This window comes from Haemorhous mexicanus, chromosome 20 (assembly GCF_027477595.1).
Source record: "Haemorhous mexicanus isolate bHaeMex1 chromosome 20, bHaeMex1.pri, whole genome shotgun sequence".
NCBI classification, from domain to species: Eukaryota; Metazoa; Chordata; class Aves; order Passeriformes; family Fringillidae; genus Haemorhous; species Haemorhous mexicanus.
Genome location: NC_082360.1, coordinates 7,203,884 through 7,225,991, shown reverse-complemented (window position 1 = coordinate 7,225,991; position 22,108 = coordinate 7,203,884). Strand labels below are relative to the sequence as shown.

Sequence of the window (22,108 nt, the reverse complement as noted above, 5' to 3'; positions counted from 1 at the left end):
ACAGATATTTTAAATCAAATCATCATTCTCTCAGGCTAGCAAATGTTGTAGGCATTGGCTGCATTTCAGATGGGACTTTCATGGGCTTCTGCAGCTGTGGGGCACAGGTGAGAGCCACCCAAGGTGTCACACTGGGCTCCTCACAGAAAGGGAAGCAAATACATGGTGTGACATGTCCACAAAATCAAATTAATTGTTTATAATTCTGCTGAAACTTTAAGCAAAGTTCAGTCTCTCCAGACAAAATCCTTCGGTCCTTCCTGCCAGATTTTCCCTTCTCCTCCTGCTATTCCCTGCATCCTCTCACATCTGCAGTAAATGAGGTCAAGATCCAAGATCCTACAGACAACCACTTCCTTCCTGAAATGGCCCAGATTCAGCCCAGAGCTGGTCTGAGCTCTACAGGCAAAATGGGAAAAGGGGGAAGAAGAGGATATAATGTAATTAAAGCCTGCATTTCCAAGGACAGGGTTTGCTGTCCAAGGCTACACATGCAGCCTTCAGTTGTGTGCTTGCAGATCTTTGAGGGACTCACTTGCACGTCCTGCCTGTGGTTACCATGGAGTGCATGGAATACCCTTTGCCTGCTGGCCCAGCAATGTTCTGCCCTTCAAAACCATAAACAAACAATAGGAGGCACCAGCAGGTAAAATCTTCCACTACATCTCACAGACTTCAGATTCATCTCTCCTGTAAGATCCATCCTTTGAAAGCCCTTCCTCGGATTTAGCCTGTGTGAAGGCAGCACCTATGAGCTCAATGAGGCCTCATCTCTGAAAACAACCAGGAAATCCAATTTTTATTCCCTTCCTGCTCTCAACTCCTGCCTGAGCCAGGCTACATGGAGGAACAGAGGGTTTGATTCTGCTCCCAGGACACCGAACAGGGATTTTAAAATTCTTGAAAAGCATGACATTCACAGCATTCCTAAATGCCTTTCTGATTTTTCTGTAGGATGCTGCCTTCCTTACAAAGATCAGCCAGGATGGAATTCAGTGGGGACAGGGCCTGAAGAAGAGCTGCAGGGAAGAACGTTCACACCGGTATTTAATTTTAATTTATACTGGGCTTAGAAGCATGTCTCAGTTCAAGATGATTATGTTCTCTAGTACCTTGGAGCTTCTTGACATCCTTTGGCATATTTTTGTTACCTGGCAATTCACATATAGCAAGATTCCTCAAAAAGTACAGTAATTCTTTCCTTAAAGGGAAGATTGCAGAGAAGCATCAGAATTGTCAACCTGTTCTGAAGGAGACAAAACCATCCATTTTCCTTTCCTTGGACATTTATGTACCCAACTTTAATGAACCACTAGATTTTAGACAGAGCCCTGGTTTAGGTAACAGCCTCATATAGCACAGTCACAGAATCACAGAGTTTGGAAAAGGTCTCCAAGATCATTGAGTCCAACCTGTGCCAAATCCCCTCCTTGTCACCAGTGCAGAGCACTGAGTGCCACGTCCAGGCCTTCCTTGGACTCCTCCAGGGTCTAGGACTCCAAACCTCCCTAGGGAGCCCCTTCCAATGCTAAACCACCCTCTCAATGAAGAAATTCTTCTGGCATCCATCAAGAACCTCCCCTGGTTCAGCTTGAGGCTGTTTCCTCTTGCCTTGTCCCTTGTTCCCTGGGAGACCCTCACCTTGCCACAACCTCACCATCCATAAATGTGCCCTCATGAGAAATTCTGCTCCAAACAAAGACAACACTTGTCCACAGGCTGTGTCTGTGCCACTGCCAATGTGCTTTTCAATGCTCCAGACCAAGTCAGTCCCTCTCCCATTGTTCTGTTTATTTGTCTATCTAGGACAGCAAGCTCTCAGTAAACAGGTCTTGCAAAAAGCCCTCCTGTAGTTCTGACAGCATATGCCACCCATGACTCATGGATGTATTACCCAGTTCTGGTACCCAAGCCCTGCTTGCCTGGGTGTGTTATCAAAACACAGCCAAGGGAGATTTCAGCTGGCATGGAAAAGCTACGTGAAACAGGTACATTTCCTCTGCCTCCCAATCAGCAGCTAATGGGAAGCCCAAGAGACAGACAACAGATGCTATCAGCAGCACTGGAATACATCCCTGAAGGAAAAGAGGTCACTGGGCAGAGTTACAGAACTTGAAAATTTCCTCTTCTCTTTTGATCTGCTTCGTGCACACAAATCTGAACTATCTGTTGCAGTCACTTTTTACTTTTTTTACATTTCACTAAAACAAAGCACACTTTTTATGTGACAATTTATTGAGGGTGATTTGTATAAAATAATCACGTTTTAAGAATTAGAGCTGCCAGAATGGGAACACACTGTTCCCATAATCTAAGGAAGGATGAGTACATTTTATTTTCTCTCTGCCTTAAATTAGGATCCTCTAATATGTTTGGGGAAAAAAATTTCCAAACAAATAGCAAAACCCAAAAAATTATACTTGGGTTGTTACAGACCAATAACTGCAGAGGTCTAACTTGCTTTTATATACTAGCTTTATTGACAAGGAGCACACATAAAGTGTGTATGATTGTAGAATTTTCTCTGTTGATGCATTTATCTCCATTTATAAACCATACAGAGGCATCAAACCTGGGGGGGCCAGAGGAAGGAAGGACACTTAGGGAAAATTCCAGGAAAAGAGGCTGTTGAATATTGACACTAGCCCTGTGTCTGCAACTACTTCTTTACAGCTGCTGCATAAAACAAGTTTTGGTGGCACATCAAACACAGGAAAATCAGGTAACTTCAAAAAGCAAGCCTAATTAAAAGATATTACAGCACTGAACACTGGGCACTGATAAATTCATTTCTAAATGTGAGGGCATTTAGAAGTGAATGAGGGCATTTTCTGAGCATCAGAAAATGGCAAGAAACTGCTTTGTTGAGGAGCCTCCAAACCCAAACTAATGCCTGCAGAGACTTCTGGGCCTCATAACAACACTCACATGGACCAGTCAGAGCAACATGCAACAAAACCTTCCCAGAGGCAGTGAAAAAGGTTGGTGATGGAATATCTCTTGAAAAAATCCTGGAATTCAAATACTTACATTCCTTCTTGTGACCTCCCTCTGCAAACTGCCCACAGCCCTGAACTAAGCCTCTGAACATACTACTATGCATGTTCTCAATGCAACAGGCATGCTGAACCTGTGAAGATTGTGATCGATGTCAAAAACTTAATTAAAATGCCCCAAGACACAAAAATCAAAGCTCCCTTCATTTATTGTGCAGTGCATTTACTGTGATGCCTTCAGGAGGCATGTCAGCAAAAGGGATCCATATGAGATTCCCCTTCCTTCTAAACACTCTTCCCCCAATCCACAAATAATACAGATTTTACTCTTGCTATCACACACAGACTGCATGACTCTCCACTGCCAATTAATGACAAAAAAAATTGTGTTAAGTCAATATATTTTTTAAATTTCAATATTTTAAAAATAATATATTTTAATGTAACCTTGGGGCCAGCATGTACTGGCAAATCATTGATCAACTCTCTGCATATAGGAGCTTTTAAACATGGGAGTTGGCATTTTATAAACACAGAGGTATGGAGAACCACTATTTTGAGCTTATTTGGGAGGGGGGAAGTGCCCTTATCCCTGAGACCTTCTGTGTCTAAAACACTTAACAATTCACATTAAACATACCAGTGCTTTACAAGCTGAGGTGCACAGAAGCAAATCGACTGCTTGGCTTCCTTTTTACACTGGTGGTTGTTTAATTCTCTGTAGAGACAGCACAGGCCTTTTCAATATTCTGTTATCTGGGGTTTTTTGGAGGATTTGGGGGGAGGACAGAAAAAGACAGGACAAAATCCTTCATTGTCTTTCCCTCCTGTTTCTAGGTCACCTGCAGAATTCCCACGGTGTGCCCCTGCTCTGCACAGGATGGGGTCTGCAGGAGTTGGCCATGTGGAAAAGCTGATTATTCTGTGTGCACATGGAAGGAGAAGCACTGGACAGCTGGAAAGCACTGCAGGCTGAGGGCAGCAGCAATTTATGGGCTTGGAAAATTATGTGGGCTTTACCTTTTACACTCCTGTTAACTCTGATTTTCATGAAGTAGGTGGTGTTGCTACAGCAACTGTCGTATCACATCATTTCTGCTGTCTCTGTCACAAGGATCATCTATTTTATCTTAAACTCAGATATGCAGCTTTTCTTCATCTATTCTAAAGCCTTCTGTATTTTGGATATGAAAAAATTATACAAAATTGAGCTGTGTCATATAAATGTGGTTTTTTGGTTTTTTTAATGTAGCAAAGCTTATGGAACATTTTTATTTGTTCTCCTTTTACAAATGCAGAAGAAATAAAGAAAATGGCACTGGCAGATTTATGGTGCTCAAAATTTTCAGAAATAAATTAAGAGAAGGTCTCACAATGAAGCTGTTTCATGCCACCTTTAATGTACTCTCTACAGAAGACAACCCTGAGCTCCTGTGCACCTCAGCAGAAGTAACTCATCTATTCACAGGTGAAAACATTTTGCTTCCTCATGCCCAGGCTATTTATGCACCTGCATTCCACAGAACTCACACCCAGCTCAGATGCTGCTGCCCACCCACAACAGAACCCCAGCCCTCACCTGCTTGACCTGCAGCCTGGAAGAAGCACCTCCTGAAGCTTAAGTCCCAACCCACCCTTCCCTGGTTCAGAGGGTTTGTTCAGGCTGCTGGGACGAGGTGGTCACCCAGCTTTGCCTTGCTCAGTAACCTCAGATTTTGGCTCTTCCTCTTTGGCCTCCATTTTGCTGCCTGGAAAATGTCTTTGAGGTTCAATGTACAAGCAAAATTCAGTAAAATCCTGATGATGGAAAGGGTCTTTTCCATTTTTGTTATTAACATGCATTCCAATGTGTGCAGTCACAGATCTTCCTTTTAAAAATATAAAAAGCAATGTGGAACAGTAATAAATACTCAGTTACACCCTTGGGCTACTCAGGAAACAAAAGAAAAGCCCTACCTATCATCAAAGGTTATTTCATAGACCCCCTCAGCCAGCAGAGCTCAGACATGCAGATCAAGCTCTGCCACAGCCTAAGCTAAAGAGTATTTATATCTGCTTCTTCCTGAGCATTTCCAGCCACTTCCTAAACAATCAGTGCAGTCACCAAATTACACTTCAGTGCTCCAGACAGGTCCTGGGCAGATAGAAATCTGCCAGTGTGGATCCTACCTGTGGGCAAGGCCTGTATCTAGTACACCTGGTTAATGGCCACGTACAGAATTAAGATATCAAACAGCCTTCAGTTCCTTCAATTGCTTTGCAAACTTCATTTCAGTGCCCCCGGTACTTGACAATTGTTCTTGAGCTGATTTCAGATAAATGAGTTTCTGCAGTCCTGCTGTGCCCGTCTGACCAGCCCCCTCCCAAAAGCTTGGGAAATTGTTGGCCAATTTCCAGCAAATTTGGCAACAAGGCATCCACACATACCACCAACAAGCTTTGTGAAAACAATGTCAATGAAAGAAGCTCTTCCCTCCATGGCTGCAGGAGCCTCGTTACACATTAGAGGACCCTCGGAGGTTGTGCTGCTCATGGAGCCTCCTTGGGCAGGAGGTAGGAAGGAAAAAAAGAAAAATATTCACCAAGTTACTGTTTGTTAATGGCAGTCAGGAAAACCATTTCATCCTCTTGTTCTCTACTGGAATTGAGAATATCTCTTCACTTTATCCTAGCCACTCATTTACTATTTTCAGTAATCAAGAGCAAAATTATTTGTTTCACAACTGCACTGTCACTTGACAATCCCTCTGAATTCCAAGTCGACACATCTGGTATTGATAGCCAGCAAGCAGCCATGCACATGGTCTGTCTTAAAAATCAATGCAGAAGACAGTCAGATGTGGACAACCCAGCTGTCTGCTATCATCTGAGCATTTATTTATTCTTATAATATGTACTGAAAACCAGAACTCTACTAGAAAGACCTTTTTTATATTATCCCCAGCACTTATTAAGCAAGTAATTTAAGCCTTCCAACCAAGACACAGTAGGAGTGTTTGGGAATCAACAAATTTGCTCTGGCAGCAATGTAACATTCATTACTGGCGTTGAAGTAAGGAGGGGTTTGGTTGGAGAGGGGAATTTCTTTTATTTTCCTAAGAGTATGTTAAAATGTGGACAAAATGCTGGTTGAGGTACGCTGGGTAGGACTCAGCTAAGAATCAGAATGCTGTAGATTTATGCTGGAAGCTGCCTGTCTGTCCCAGCTGAGGGATGCAATCCTGGTGTGTTTTTAGTGTGTAAGAGATCCCCTCTGCCCCTCTCCCCCTGGACTCTGACTGCTGCATTATACACCCACAACTACTCAGGCCTGGGGAAGAACGGGTTAAACCTAGCGAAGAAAAAAAAAACACAAGCAAGAGAAACACCTTTCCTCTTTCTGCTTAACTGGATAATTGGTGAGCAGGAACCTGCTTGATGAGTTTCAGCAGCTCCTCGAGATCAGCCAGGGCTGTTTCTGAGAGTGGCTCAAGCTGCCAACTGGATAAACACCAACAGGGCACCCCTTGCTATGGCTTTTGATAAATAAAAATTTCCACTGCAATGAAGCAGTTTGTATTCCAAAGATCTGTCCAAACCCAGTAAGAGCAGGGAGCTGAAAAGGCAGACTATTTTATAGATGCTATACATATAAAGCTGTCTTACAGTCAAAATAAACAGATGAGTTTAAAAGAAAAAGAAGGACTAAATAATTTCTACTGAAGTGGAGAGAGTGCAACAGTAAAATTCAAATGAATAAATTAACAGGTTCTGTCCTAAGAATTTAAGGGGCCAAGAAAATTCTAGTCCTGCTCTGTACAATCCTCTGGGCTTATTACTTGATACCATTTATCTGTGATGCAAAGATTTTATTCAAGTAGTTAGTGATTTTGAGTCCAGCTGGATGAAATAAAAGCACACAAGGACTGATTTTCTCATAAGGATTATCTTGTCCCACTTGCATCAGATGTGTGTGTACAAGCACGTGAGTTAAAAAAACCAAAAACAAACAAAACCAAACCCTAGTAAAATCTCGCTGTAATTTCAAACCAGTCCCACTGTACAATCACCAAAGCAGCCCCTATGGCAATCACTGTCCATATTATCATCTTCATTTCTATTTATTCACATCAGTGTTTCAATTATCTCAACACTACAACTGGTAAATAGGCATTTAGACATGTTGGGTCTTAAGGTCAAGACCCAAAGCTCTCCATTGCTGAAGCTCTGCCAGTTGACTCCAGATGAAAACCTCACCACTGGGCTTTCTCCCAGGTTCCCTCCTCTCTGAGGATGCAGGAGAGACTAAGAGGAAGCAAAAATATATTTATATCCTAAACAACAACATACAGATTTGGGGAAAAGTATTTCAGCTTTGCCAGTGTTGATCTGTTCAGACACAGCTCAAAGTTTTTGATAAAGTAACGAAAACCCCACAATTCAAGGCTCAATACCATCCATCTAAACCAAACCAATCAAACCCCTCCACAAACACTGGAGGAGCTGTGTTCCTTTGGAAGATTACAGGAACTGCCCCTCAAACACTGCCCCTTGTCCTCATGTTTTTACCCCTTCCCCAAGCATTATGTCTTTTTGTACTGCTTTTTCATAAAAGGGTGCCCTTGGAGATGTTGGGTTTTCAAACCCAGAGCCAACTTTCCAAAACACACTGTATTTTGAAAAGCCCATTTTTGTTTCACAGAGAAATAAAGGAGCTTGCATCATAAAGCCTTTATTCCCCCCCCCCCCGCCCCAAACTCAAAGCTTCCCATACAGTTAAAAATCAAATCCAGCTTTATTTTCCTACATGAGTCAGGCTGCATGCAAACAGCTTCTGAGGAAGGCAGTTTGGGGGGGGAGAACTGAAGGAAGAAATCCAGAGAAAAGAAATTCTTCTAACAGCACACTCCTATTTTCCCAGGACATTTGCGAGTATTTTCATTTTAAAGCTAGAGGAAAGCCACCCCCTTCCACCCCAAAAGAAGTTTTAAATATTATAAAGACACACAAGGACACACTTTATTATTTTAACAATTACTGCTATTTTCAGGGCTCCAGCACAGTTACTTCCTTCCATAATTGGACTTCAATCAAACCCTAGTGAAGCTTTTGATCTTCGAAAGAGTAACAACACAGCTCTGTTATCAGCACAGAGGGGGAAAAGAGTAGGACATCCAGCATTTTTCAATAAAAGAAAGTTAATTGCTTTGACTTATATTTATCAAAGGTCACAGCTACAAGTTCTGAGTGCACACACATAACAGTGCACACTGACAAATCTCATACAGACTGCACAAAGTGTTGGGATTATACTATCTGTGTGCATTAAAAAAAAAAAAGAAAAGGAAAAAAAAGAAAATAAAAGAAAGAAGAAAAAAGCAGCAAAACAATGCTAGATTACTATCCAAATATACCCCAGTGGATGTCCTGCCAAAGAGCAAATATGTGGCTGTAAGCTCCAAACTGAAATAAAAGCTTGGCCAGCAGCCCAGAGCTTCACTGTATTTTGCTCAGCCAGCCATAATCTGGCAGAACAGAGTGAACACATTTGCAGCCACGTGATGGAGAAGCCCGTCGGGCCAAGCTGATTTCCTTGTGTTGGTTAAATGTGATCTTCAGACTGTACACACCAGCAGCTTGGGGAAACGTGAGAAAGTGGAAAACAACCAGCCACGGGCTGGAAACTGAAGGGCAGCAGAAAAAATTACTTGAGGAGTTTGCTTTAGGGCTTGGGTTGCCAGTGGTGGGTTTTAATGAGGTGTCAGCTGGGCTCCCAGGGCTGAGCACCCAGTTCAGCTGGAGCTCCACTGGAATTACACACCACCAGCTCCTGCAAGGATGCAGATCCTGAGAGAACCTGGTTTGGAAAAAGCACTGGAAATTCGTTGTTGGGACAGGATTGAGAGCTACGCATCAGTTTCAAAAATGCAAAATGCTGGGTGGTTTTGAAGTCCACACCAAGGAGACTCAGAGGTGCTCAGGCCTGCCAGGATGTGGCCCAGGACAGATGGTGCACATCCCCCAGAGTTCAGACTGTGCAGACACCCCTTGATCAGCCACTTCTGAACACAGAGAAACAGCCACAAAGTGAAACAGAACCTGGCCAAAGGATTCAACCTGAAAAACATAACAGCTGCCCCCATGATCAGGTATTATATTTTGATACTAGTGATAATAATGTTTTTAAATAAATTACTTATGGACAGAAAAACAGCATCCCAGGCCAGTGTCAGAGCTGCACGTGATCCCGTGTGGATGCAGAAAGAAAAGCCCCCAGACACAAGACCTCAGAAGTACATCCCTGCTGCAGATAAGAGCAACTCGGCTGAAGCAGCCACCAGAGTACGTAAGAAAAGCAAGATTTGTTTACTTTCTAAAAGAAATAAATTGATAAACCAGACACGTGCAGCACCTGGTGAAATCAGAGACGCACACGAGTTGACAATTACACTTCCAGCTCTTTCCTTCTCCTTGGCTAATGACTCCTTTTCACGTGTTCAGAACTGCTTCCAGACAGAGACTACCACAATTTTCAACAATGACATCAACCGTATCGCACTGAGAAAATTGAGCAGATAAGAGACTCTGGAAAAGTGCTTCTTAAACCTGGTGATGAGCATGGTCCAACTGAAAAATCAACCTTTCTGAGAGCAGCCACGTGATTATGGATGGATCAACATCAGGCCTTGCAGCCTGGACAATCCATGCCCTGATTTTTTAAGTATCAAGGCACCCACAGGCAAGGTGTTTCAAGCAGATACCCAAACCTTTCACAGCTGTAACACATGTGTTACTGAAGGCTTGTGGTTTAACCTTCACAGAAGGCAGAATGCAGATTAACTTTAAATATGCTGCACTCTTCCCTAATTCTCTCATGTAAGAGTTGAGAGATGCAGGTGTTCACAAGGTCAGCTTCCTGCTCCCTTTTACTCAATTGGTGTTACTCTCAAAAAATGCTCTATCGCTCCAGAAACAATTCAAAGAATGTTCTACCACTCCAGAAACACCTTCACCTGGTGAGCAAGCCCTGTGGCTTCTTGCCTTTGTGAATTAGTAGAGTTAGCAACATATGGCTGAGGAGCATGACACAATCCAGATATGTGATTTATTAACCTGATCTGTTATTTACGGTCTTCTCTTCTCTTCCAAGAGAATCAATCTTCACTATGGGCAGAGACATAACTCCTCAGTTTTCAGTGTACAGCTCTTGATACAGAGGGCAGGCCCCTGCTGGTGACAAAGGCCATGCTATGGTCAGTCCCTCATGACTGACCTGCTTGGATGGCTCAAGTTCCTGGAAAATTCTGGAAAACCAGAATAGGAATTAAACAACAGTGCCCCAAGGTATGTGTAGTTTCACATTCTTTATTAATCAGAGCAGTGATCACCCAGCTGGACAGGGTTGTGATTCTATCCGCCCTTTTTTAGTACTCCACCCTCACCCAGCAATAAGCAGAGAGAATTGGGCTGTCTCACAGGGCAAGGCCAGTGTATAAAAAGGATACACCAAATCAAATTATCCAGGATGAATGCAGCACCAAAAACTAAACAAAAACAAAAAACCAAAACCATTGAGCAAACATATACTACTGTGAAAATTTTACTTTGACATTGATATGCTGCTGCGGTATACTTCAAACAACAGTGAGCTCAGCACTTGCAGTTATTTCAGATCTGTATCTGTTTTTTCACTCTTCAAATAAAAAGAAGGCAGACAAAAAAAAGCCGCAGCATTTCCCAATAAACTTTCTCCAATTTAATCCTGAGGAAGCAGGAAGAAACTCTTTAGTGTATTTTTAAACAATTTCTTTCTTTTTTAGAGACATTTAATATTGCATGTGCCACAGCCAGACCAAACAGCTTCTCAGAACTCAGGTAAGTGTTACCTTACCAGAAATGATACTAATAAGTCTTCATGCCATGCTGGAAACAGAATGCAGGGACACAGAGAGGTTCTCTCAACTTTGTAAATGCCCTACCAAGGATGTACTGGGGGAGAGAGAGCAGGGAAGTCCACCCAGCAGTGCTGCATTACACCGAGAGCAGCTTGTGTCACTACAGCTCTATCCCGACACACCCATATTTTACAGCACAAAATGTACTGTACAATTCACAATGCCAAGAAACTCAACATATCTAATCTGGCAGAAAAACAAAGTCAAATCAGGTTAATCCAATTCTTAAATTGCACAACTTTGAAAAGCCAATAGCAAAACAAATCTTCCTCCTCACTTGTGCTCCCCCAGCCCTCTTCCCAGTGCGCATACCCTGCCACGACCTACTTTTCCTCTTTGATCCCTCAACATTTTTAGCCCACTCTCACTCTCCTCTGTTCTTCTCTGACTCCTGACCTTGCTGCAGCCCAGACCCCGGTGGCAGGGGGGAAAATTTCCCAGATTAGAGCCAGCTCCCTGTGCCACAGCTACGTGTGCAGTGCGGGATGAGCGGCGGGATGTGCGCACAAGGTCACCTGGATGCCCACCCGCATGTGACACTGCAATAATTGTGATAAGAGCCATCAAATCTGAACTTAGATCACTGCAAGGTAGTTTCAAACGAGCAGCAGAGCTAGGGCAACTCTGCTGCACAAGAGGAAAAGGATAGAGCAAGGATGCTTAAAGTTGAGAAATTTTTTCAGTAAAATAACTGTGCTTGGCTTTGGAGAGGATCCAGACCATTCCATTGTGTGAGATCAGAACTTTCAAGATCTTGCTTACAAACCTTACAGCTCGTTTTCTAAATCCTCTTTATAAATGAAACACCAGTGTCTCACCTAATCACAGAACCTGAGAAGCTGAGGAGTTCCAAGAAAGAAGAATGGCAGAAAAAGTTTGACTCCCCTCCTTCCAACACACACTAAATCAATTAAATTTGGTTTCTTGCAGATTCTTTTCTCAAAGCAAATTGACATTTCATGGTGTCTAAAAGGGTGTCAGCTTTTTTAGAAGCATTTCACACAGATCAGGCATTTTAAAGGTCTTATTCACCTTTTCTGATGTAGAAAATGCAAATTTGCATTACTCTTCCTGCTCAGCAACACATCCCCATCCTATATCCCATCATACATCCACTAATTTAATTTCATGAAATTTTAGGACTGTAATCAATTCTTAAAAATCACAACTTTCTTAATACATCTGATTCATATAAAAATGGTAACAAAAAAATACCCCAATGCTCATCTCTCACAGCAAGCAAATGCTGCAGGAGTTAGGTGCCTAGAAGGGCCAGTGCCCCACCAAAGGGCAGCAGCTGCAGGGACTGTCACCAACATCCATATTTCCACTATGCAGCACAAAGAGAGGCAGCAGTTGAGGGCTGATTGCTGCAGGGCCCTTCAAATTCAGTTTAACCCTCTCTGCTGTGATGAGGAAGAGGATTTGGGTTTGAGTGCTTAGTTCCTACTTAATAAGCATTACGAAGGCAAGAACGCAGCTGTTTTTTTAAAACAGATTTATTGGTGGAATAAGACAAATTTCTAAATGTTGCAATGGTGAGTTGGTAAAAATGAGTGAATTGTTTAAAGTCATCTCTGCTTCAGCACAAGCCTTGAGCCTGTGCTTTATGTTTTGCAGTCTTGCACAATGTGGTCTTCTACAAGAAGGTCTGGTGCTGTTATTTCAATCATCTTGCTGTCCTAAAAATATTGATTGCTGCATTAAACACATTTCTGCAGTATTTTGTGTTTTGAAGTTTCACATTACTGTTCCTTCATTTTTTCAATGTGCAATTTACAGTTTCCTTCCTTTCCACATTTAATGTCTGTTGGAGTGCTTTCACCTGTGCCATGAGTGCTGCATGACCAGCTCACCTCAAAGACACCAGTAGCCACACAGACATTAAGTAAGCAGGAAGGCCTTGCAAGTGTTTTAAATAAAACTTAAGATCAATCACTGCCACACAAATTAATTGATCTTGCTGTGGACAGAGAACCCTGTTCATTCATTTGTTTATTAAATTCAGGAGAACCAACCAGTTCTGTAATGAATTACTTAATCTTTGACCTATTGTCCATAGCCATGTTCCAGAACAAAGAATTTACAGCAAGCTGAGCTCCCTAAGGCTAATTGGAAAAGAATGCTTTTTTTTATACCATTCTTTCTCCATCTTCAACAAATCTTTTCTAAACTCTGTATTTTTGCCTCTCTGCTTTCAACTACATATTTAAGGATGACATTTGGTTACAGGTGAGTTATTGCACCAGTTCACTGTAGCTTCTGCTTGAAGGAAACACATACTCATGAATCCATCTGTGGGTTCCTGTTTTGAGTAGTAATCTACATTTGTGATTTGTGTTCAAGTTAACAAGGAGCTGAGTTTTCCAGAACCCTAATGCAATTTGGATTTTTTTATTTCCTCCTACAACAGCCATACACCAAAACAAAGAGCTCCAAGATGTTCAGTGCCTGTTTTCATTAAATTGCAAGTAATACGAACAACAGAATAATGCCAGTGGGATGAAGAGCTAGAGCTGTTTCTCTCCAAATTGAGCAGAGAACTCTGAAGCAAGAGCTTGCCACATCAGAGGAGCTAAGCAATGGCATTGGGAGGGTGCACAACAAAAATCTGGCCCAAATTTAGCCCTGGCAAAACTTAGTTGAGAGAATGGGACGGGGAAGCAGAACTGTACCACAGCTTCAAATGTGTCAGAAATGTGAGAGGCCAAATAATATTTTGCATTTGTTTAAAACTTGATGGATAGTAACTCAGTCATGCAAAGCTGAAGTGCTATGAAGAGCACCAGAATAAAAGAAAAAAAAATGTTGCGACACATGCTGCCTTACACACCTGTGTTAGCTCTCCACACTGCAGCTCTCAAGTTCTCAGGACCACATTCAGCTTTGTGATAAACATAGAGCTTCTTTGTCACCATTTGTTCATTAAAAAAAATAAATTATACAAGCTACAAAAAAACCGTTTGCCATAAATTCATTTTGACACAGTTGTGCATTTTACACTCATTTTCTATACCAAGTGTTTATGTATAACTTAGTCCATTAAGTGGAATAGATTTGAGGTTTAAATAAATGTTTTTTACAGAGCTTTCATTATCTACTTAAGATCTACCCACAGTTTTTCTTGAAAATAACTTAGCTGAAATATTTTTTTCTGATTGCCAGTCTTCCGTGAAATTCAGACAAAATATTGAAAATATATTTTATTTGTTATGAAAGAAAGACTAAACAAAAGAAAAAAAAAAGAAACCTATGCTCAAGTTTTGTGATATAAATACTAAACAGCTCCATAGAGTACTGCCAGGCAACCAAATGATTTCATAATGCACTAAAGTCCTTTTTACTGATGGTGACTAAGTCCTTTCATCCTGTGAAAACTCCACTGGCCACTGAGAGTTGTTACCCCCCTTAAAAAAATTCCAGAAAGATGAATGACAAGAGAGTGAATGGTGACATTTTGCTGCTCCACCTGGGAGGTGACGGAGAGCAGTCAACAAGCTGCCTACCTGCTGAGCAATAGAGAAATCAGGGAGACCACATGAGGAGCAAAGTACTTACTGCTGAGATTAACTGGCAGAATCTGGCCACTGCAGCTTCCACAATTGCCAATTTGCTGTCATAAAAATATGCAGAGATTGAACAATTTCATGTGTTTCCTAGTAGCTTCATCTAATCAGATAATAGTAGTGTCTTTGTATACATCTCCTGATGAGGTCTTCTCTCTTGACTATATTATATTGTTTTATGAAAGACTTCAGGGTGTACTCACTCCTTAAAAAAAAATCAAATCACTGCATTGAGAACCAATCACTCCGCAATGCACTTTGAGATGGGAAGCAAAGCTCTGAAAAATACATTGTAGTTTTCTAAGTAATTGTAACAAGCTTGACACTCAAGACATCCTTAAAGTATCTTTAAGGGGACAAAAAAACCCTCCAATCCTAGGTCTTCCCTATGCTCTCTTCCTAAGTCTGGACAGCTCTTCCTCGCACAAGGAGCTCTTAGCCTAACACCCAACATTATTTCATGCTGTTTACTGTTTGAACTCTGAACTAACTTCAAGTTCTTTCATGCAGTCAAGCAATTATTTAACCAATAATCAACATTTAACTGTGAATATTAAAATTAGCTCTCTTGAAGGAGACACAGTGTTCTTGCTTCCAGCATTAACAAGCCTGTGCGTTCAGCACTTTTTTCCCCCTTGTTATCATGTGACAGGCTATTTTTACTATTTGCCTGAATATATTTTGCATCTTCCTTTGATCCAGAGAGCAGTTTTGCGAGGCTTGCCCGCAGATTGCACTTCCTTGGCAGTGGCAGCAGCGGCGCAGGGCGCAGCTTTTCCATCTCGGTGCGGTTTGGGCCCGCGCTGGCGGCGGCAAGAGAGGAGCTGGGCTGAGCTGGGCTGCACAGGGCAGGGACACGTGCCTGGAGCACATGGTCCTGCAGGCAGCCCGAGCCTCACGTGAGGCTCAATGTGAAGAGCAGCTCCTGGTACCAGCCTGGCCATGGTGGAGCTGGTCATTCCCATCCTCACGTGGGAGGCCAAAGGTCAGGAAATTCCCGCGGAGAGCCCTTGGCCTCTGGGAGAGAAGGGGTTCCTGCAACACCCGGGGACGACTTGTAAACAATGATTAAAGCTTAGGAGAGGATTCCACGCGCATGCTGGCAGCTGGGAATGCTGCCCTTCGCTCTGCCAAACGGTGCTGGAGGAGGAGATCACGTTAAGAAACGCAGGGGAAGGAAGGCTGCAATACAGGGAGTGCTGCACACACACCCTTTGGGGCTGCCCCGGCAGCACCTCACCCCGCAGTGAGCTGCATGGAGCAAGAACAAGCCTCTCCCAGCTGGCTGCAGTGCCTAGCACAAACAGGAGCTCCAAAAAACACTGAAACCCACCCAGTGGTGCCTGCTGTCAGTCACTGCAGCTCAGTGCCTGCGCAAAAAGCCAGAGGTAATGGATACTGTGCTCTAGACAGAATATCTGGACTGAGCAAATATACCACAGCATTTCATAAAAATCTTTGGGGGGTGAGAGGTATAAGTGCACTTCACATGGAAACAATTCTCAGCTTTTTTATTAATGTGCCTCTAATTTAACTTTTTTTAAGTGAAGACTTGCAGATATTGCACATAGGTATATTTCTGCAGTGGATTACAAAGCTTGTTTTTCTTTTTTTTTTTTTTTTTCCTTAAATAATCTTTGGCAAGTAGTCTAAGGCACACAGCCATGCAGGCAACATAGACAGAAAACCATCATCAGAGAACACAAAGAGAGAGCTCTCTCAGAGCCTTGAACAGCCCTGGTCTCCTTTGGAGCAAGGCAGAAACAACTGGTTATCACTGTGCCAGCAGCATCCCTGTGACACAGCCCCACATCCAAGGCTTTTTGGTGGCAAACAGAAAATTCAGATCAAAATCACAAGATCCCAAAAACCTTCTAGTTAGGATTCTCTGCCAGATCTAGCTGATGCTTCCCTAATTCACAGCCAGGGGGAAAGAGCCAGGCACGAAAAGCAACAACCAACTAGTTACCTGCAAAATATACACCCTCCCTTTACATACAAACAGCTGAAAATTACTATAAATTTCCTTAAGGACTCTGCATTTAAATGGAGATTGATGTTCCACTGAAAGACTACATAAGGTGTGCAACATGAAGAACCACAAAAATGTCTTTGCAGTAATGGGTTACTTTGAAAGCTTCATAAAAATCTGAAAACCTTTTTCTGAGGAGACCACAGATTTCAGCCAACCTGCCAGCATCCAATACCAGCACAAAACAGAAGTTTTACATGCGTCTACACATGACAATGAATGTTGGTCTGCAATGCTAAAAATAAACCAAAACACTATTTTTTATTAACAAAATCAGCACTGTGAAAGATAAATATGTGGTTTCACTCTTGTAAGTCATTACCCTGTGTCCCTCATCAAAACAAAGCCAGAAATTTCTGTAACTACATTCCCTGAACAGATATGTATGGGAAGTAGGTGGTCGCTTTGTTCTTTGCAGATGATAAACTGGTGAGCCTAAACATCTTTCCATTGACCAGACAATCTGAGCTGAAAATATAGAATTCTTTTTGTTGTCATTACATTTTTTAGCAGGGAGAAAGAAAATCCGTGAGGATTTTGGTAATGTCACGTCCACAATCAGGGTCAACACAGCTTTGCTGAGCCTGATGACACTCAGGGAATGCCAGTGCAGATCTCCTGATCACTTCCAGACACGGCACAAAACACGTTTGGGCAACACCACTCACTCCTACAGACAGATGAGGCTTGTGCTGGAACACATGCACAAAATTAAATCTCCTCATGCTGCTCTTCCATGAACCATCCCTGGCCCAGGCGCGTCCCTGAGTCCCAGAGTCATAGTCAGGGCTCCACGGATGGAGGAGGGGGGATGTCCCCCCAGCAGGGCACAGCCAGGCTGGCAGCTGTGACCACCTGCACTTGACCCCCAGTGCCAAAACCCAGAGCCACTGAAAGAGGGGCAGGAGCAGCACAGGACTGGACCCTTCCTCTAGGCCCACATGCTCAAACAGACTCAATTCGCCCATTGCAAGGCAAAATTCAGAATACGCACCCGTGAAATATTTTTAAAATTACTGTCACCTAAAACATTCCATTTTCCTGGAAGTAGTAGGATCACATGGAATTAATCTGTACTGAAATTGTATACTTCCTACAACTTGTTCTTTGCTTTATTACAGTAACACAAATCACAACACTATACTGGAATGATAGCTCATGCCAACCAAAACCCTTTCTTTATGTGGAAATTTAAAAAAATATATTTTATATTTTAAATGTTTTAAGATATATTAAGCAACAGGCTCCATTACAATGATTTTAACATTTACCTCCCTATTTCAAAGCAGCACATTTGCCTTGGCCCTTTTATGGTAACTCTTAAATGCTCATTTTTACTTTTACTAAATTAAAAAAAAAATACATGCTCCTATATTCTCAAACTTGCTCAAATGCTAAACTGTGAGATGGTCTTCTCTTCAGTACTGATTGTGAAAGAAAGATTTTTCAATGACAGCACATAAAAATTTTAACAACCTGATGATAAACCAGACTACTGTTAGTTAAGCCACATTTCCTATCTGTAACAGGGGACAAGAAAATATTATTTAAGATGTGAAATGAGCTCCCTTAAAAAAAACCCCAAAATATTTAACAAAAAAAATCTATTTTTGCTAAGGCAATATGGTGTTGGGAAAAACACCTACAAATTTAGATGCTTTATCCTACTCCAAGAGCCATAATGTCCTTTACAACAGTAAAAAAGTTCACTGTGAGACAAGTTTGTAACCCCGAGCTGCAAAGGGCTCAGGATAAACTGAAAAAAATCAATGAGTTGAAAAGTCACACAGATAGCTGATTATAAATAAATTCTGACAGGTGATCATTAAAAGCCTGGCTCACTACTAGGCTCCTCTGGAAAAAAAGAGAGAATGGGGACAGATTATCTGCTTTTAATTTTGTGTGTGCATAAGTGACAGAAAGTGATGTAGCTCATATGTACTATTTTTAAAGCTGGCTCAGAAAAAGCAAGGGGTTTCATGTTCTGCTCTTGCCTACTCCAAATATATTTTAACTTTGAACACCCTTATAAGTTATTAGTTAACCATGAAAAGCCTTGAAACTGAAACACAAAGCAAAGTCAAATCCACACAAAGTAAAAGTAAGTAAATGAAATCCATGACTAAACACACAGTTCTGATGGGGGGATCAAGGACTATGTTGACAGGTTTGGGGAGCTTTGGGGGGATATTTTATTTCTTTTTAACGAGACAGGAACACTGCAGACTTGTAAGACATTTCTATTTCATCCTGCTCCACAACTTTTGCCTCTCTATTTATTTTGCCTCCTTATCAGATGATTCTGACAATGACTTCGCACACTGAGCATGGCAAATGATCAAGCAGAAGGGAGAGGAGTGGTTTCCTGCTGCCAAAAGCACACTTTGCTCCAGCACACCTCATGTGAGCAGAAGAACACAATAAATAAGTCACTCTCTGTATTTTATTTTTTTAAGGAAAAAGGCAAAGCTCCATGTTTCCCAAACTTCAATGCTGACACTCTTCCACTGCCCATGATCTCAGCCATGCTGGTGTCAAGCCAGAGGAGTTACTCTGGATTCAAACTGGTGTCTCTAAAGGGATGATATCAAGTGCTAATAAAATAATAAAAGACTTCCACTGACATCAGACAGGCTGGAATTGTGCATTACAACCAGGCCTTGGACTCCATGGTGTTTTCTTAAGCGTAAGGTGACTACAGATGCAAGTTATGAACTCAGGTCAGAGTTACACTCAGTTTATGCCAATTTAAGCAAGATTATTATGTTGTTCCAAAACTCAGTTCCTGTGGCAAATTTTACTTTGCTCAGTAGAGAGTAAGATTATGGCTAAAATTTCAAGTAAGAAACATTAACCTTTAACTCCAGAATAACTGCCCACTCCTGTGTCTCACATCAAATATTGGCTGAGGGAATAGTCTCTTTCACAGTCCTTTTCCCTGCTCTTTTAACCCTATGGCATCTATGCCATTCTGTCTGTGGTCTTTTTACTTGCTAACAGCTAAGACACCAACTAAGATAGGCAAGTTTCCATGGAATTCCCAGCGCCTTCCTTCAATAATTTAAACAAAAATCCTGGTGGAGCAGCCTAGTAATAATTGGAGCTATTGTTTTTATTTGCTGGAGTGTGAGTGACAGGAATCCTCTGGGCTCTAAGCTGCCTGTCAGCTGCACAGGGAGAAGCAGTGATTTACAGTGGGGAGGAGGGGTTCAAGCCAAATTCCACAGGGAAGTTCTGAGGGCTGACTTACCTGGTCTGACTGGGCTCTGCATGCAATTCTGCGACACCATGCCTGGATGGACTGAAGTAGAAGCCCTGCTGCTGAGGTCCATGACAGAAGGTGATGCTGAGGTAGCTTGCTGGAGACCTGACTGGTGTGGGCTAGGCTCATGCTGGTTTGGGCTGGGTGGAATGCCATTTTCTGAGAGGAATTCTTCCAGGTCCATGTATTCCAACTGGAAAGTGTCTCCATCATATGGCAGTGTCTTGTCCCATAATGTTGGACCCAAGAAAGCTGACTGAGGGACTGTGGTACCAGTGCTGTCATCATCTAACTTCTTCTCTTTGTCTTTTTCTTTACCGAATGCTTAAACAAAAACACATAACAAACATGTAAGAACTCAGTAATTAAAACATTAACTAATACTACTTCCATTATTTCTGCCGTACTCTCGAGTGTAAGAAAGGAATATTCCCTTCAAAAAAATAACTCCTTTGACTCTACTTGGAAGAGAATTGAGGCGTCATGTCACTGAGCACCTTTGTGAAAACCAACCACATTTTTGAGATTGCCCTTTGTTTTTAGTTAACAGCTCCACTCCATGCACAGCTTTGAATGTTAGCATCAAAAAGTACTCAATAGACCTAAAAGTGAACATTTAAGTATTCCAACAAACTGGAAGCTACTGATACATTCTGTTGAAAAGGAACAGTCTTAGCCTGAAATCCCTGGGATCCTGTCATTCTTCTAAACTAAGAATGGTCCCAATCTTGCTAGTCCAGGCACAAGCAAAATAGTCCTCAAATTCTGCACTTCTAAATGTTACTAACATACAGTCGCAAGAGCTGACAGAACACAGTTTTGATGTGCAGAAGAGACAACAAAATATTCAAAGGTAGAAGCAAAAAAAAAAAAAAAAAAAAAAAAGCTTAACTGAGGCTTCCTCATTTCTACAGCCCCCAGTGATTTCAATGCACGTTTTTTAAGGGAAAAGCCTGATTTCTCTGCAAGATCTGCAAGAATCTGAACTCCTAAAGCTTCCTGTCAGCTACCAAGCCTTCGCAGCATTTTATTTTTAACCTCATACAACAGCCCCGGTGAAATCCTGCGAGTTGCTTGGCAGTGGAACTCGGAAAAAACAAGGAGACGGGAACTGCAAGACCTTCCCTCGGTTTCTGCTTTTGCTTTTCGTGCGCGCTCGATCCGTTCGCCATACACGGTACGGGTATTCCCAAGCTGCCTCCGCTTCCCGGGGAAGCCGCAACTTTCTCCCGATGAACCGGGGGACGCGGGGCTGGGAGTGGTTTGTTGAGGGGCCGGGGATGGGGATGCCGGCCCCTTTTACCCGAGGCACCGAGCGCCTTTGGCGTCCATCCACCGGGGCCGGAGATAGGAACGAACACCGAGCGCGTCCCGTTAGATCGAGCCGGGGCGGCCGCCACTTCCGCAGAGCGCCCCGAGCGAGCCGTGCCGGAGCTCCCGGGGCTCCATCGCCGGGGGAGCACCCAGGGGTAAGGGGGGGGGGGGGGCGCATGCCGTGGACCTCGAGTGACAGCGGGGCGCACTGCGAGGGGTCCCGGGGAAGCCTCACCGTCTTCGTGAGCGAGCGGCAGCTTGAGCGGGTTTTCCAGCAGGGACTTCAGCACACCGTAGGTGGGAGGGAGGAACGGGGGATTCAGCGGGAGCGGCCGCGACATGGTCGGTGGGGGCTGCCCGCGGCGGCGGGGAGGGGGCAGCTGCGCGGCGAGAGGTTCCTTCCCCCTTGCTGTAGCCGCTGTCGCGGCGCGGGTGAGCCGGGCTGGGGCCGGGCCGAGCGCAGGTGGCGAGGGGCGCTGGGGCCGCGGGACAGGGCGCGGACCGGGCGCGGGTCAGGCCGCTCCGCCGCGCAGCTGCTCCGCCGCCGCCGCCGCTCCCGCCGCCCGCTCTGCGCCGCTCTGCGCCCGCCTGCCCGCCCGCCCCGCGCCCACGTGCAGCCGCCGCTGACGTCACGCCCGATAGCGGCCCCGCCATTGGCGTGCCGGTCACGCCCCTCCCCGGTACCGGCCGCGCCCCCCGTGCGCCCCGCCCCGGCACGCGTGCGGACGGTACCGGGCGGGGGGGGGGGGGGGAAGGGGGGCGCAGCCCCGGGACACCCGCCCCAAACCCCCCCGCGGAGCCGCTGCGCCTCCCCGGTAACTGGGAGGAATGTGTTAATGAGATGTTAATGAGCCTGAACGTTTGACCCCGCTCTCCGAACGTTTGGCGGCTCTGCCGGGGCAGCGGGACCCGGCGCTGCCGCGGTGTGAGGAGTCCGGGCTGCGGGGCACGGCGGGCGGGGGTCCCAGCCGTGTCTAAGGGAACCGGCCGTGGGCTCTGCGAGC

The 22,108-nt window shown here is 43.8% G+C and overlaps 1 protein-coding gene and 1 long non-coding RNA gene across 2 annotated transcripts in view; both read right to left on the bottom strand.

The window, feature by feature from the left end:
* HLF (HLF transcription factor, PAR bZIP family member) overlaps positions 1-21,618 on the bottom strand; it is a 35,555-nt gene extending 13,937 nt beyond the window's left edge. Inside the window, exons 1-2 of the mRNA XM_059864595.1 lie at positions 21,340-21,618; positions 19,779-20,114 (exon numbers count right to left, since the gene is read on the bottom strand). Of these exons, the coding sequence (XP_059720578.1) occupies positions 19,779-20,114; positions 21,340-21,445 (442 nt within the window). The 5' untranslated portion in view covers positions 21,446-21,618. The remainder of the gene's footprint in view (positions 1-19,778; positions 20,115-21,339) is intronic.
* On the bottom strand, positions 9,462-19,772 carry LOC132336767 (uncharacterized). The gene is made up of 2 exons (XR_009488946.1): positions 14,489-19,772; positions 9,462-12,612 (listed from the first exon to the last, which is right to left on the bottom strand). It is a non-coding gene; the product is annotated as an uncharacterized LOC132336767 (long non-coding RNA).
* Positions 21,619-22,108: the final 490 nt, after the last annotated feature.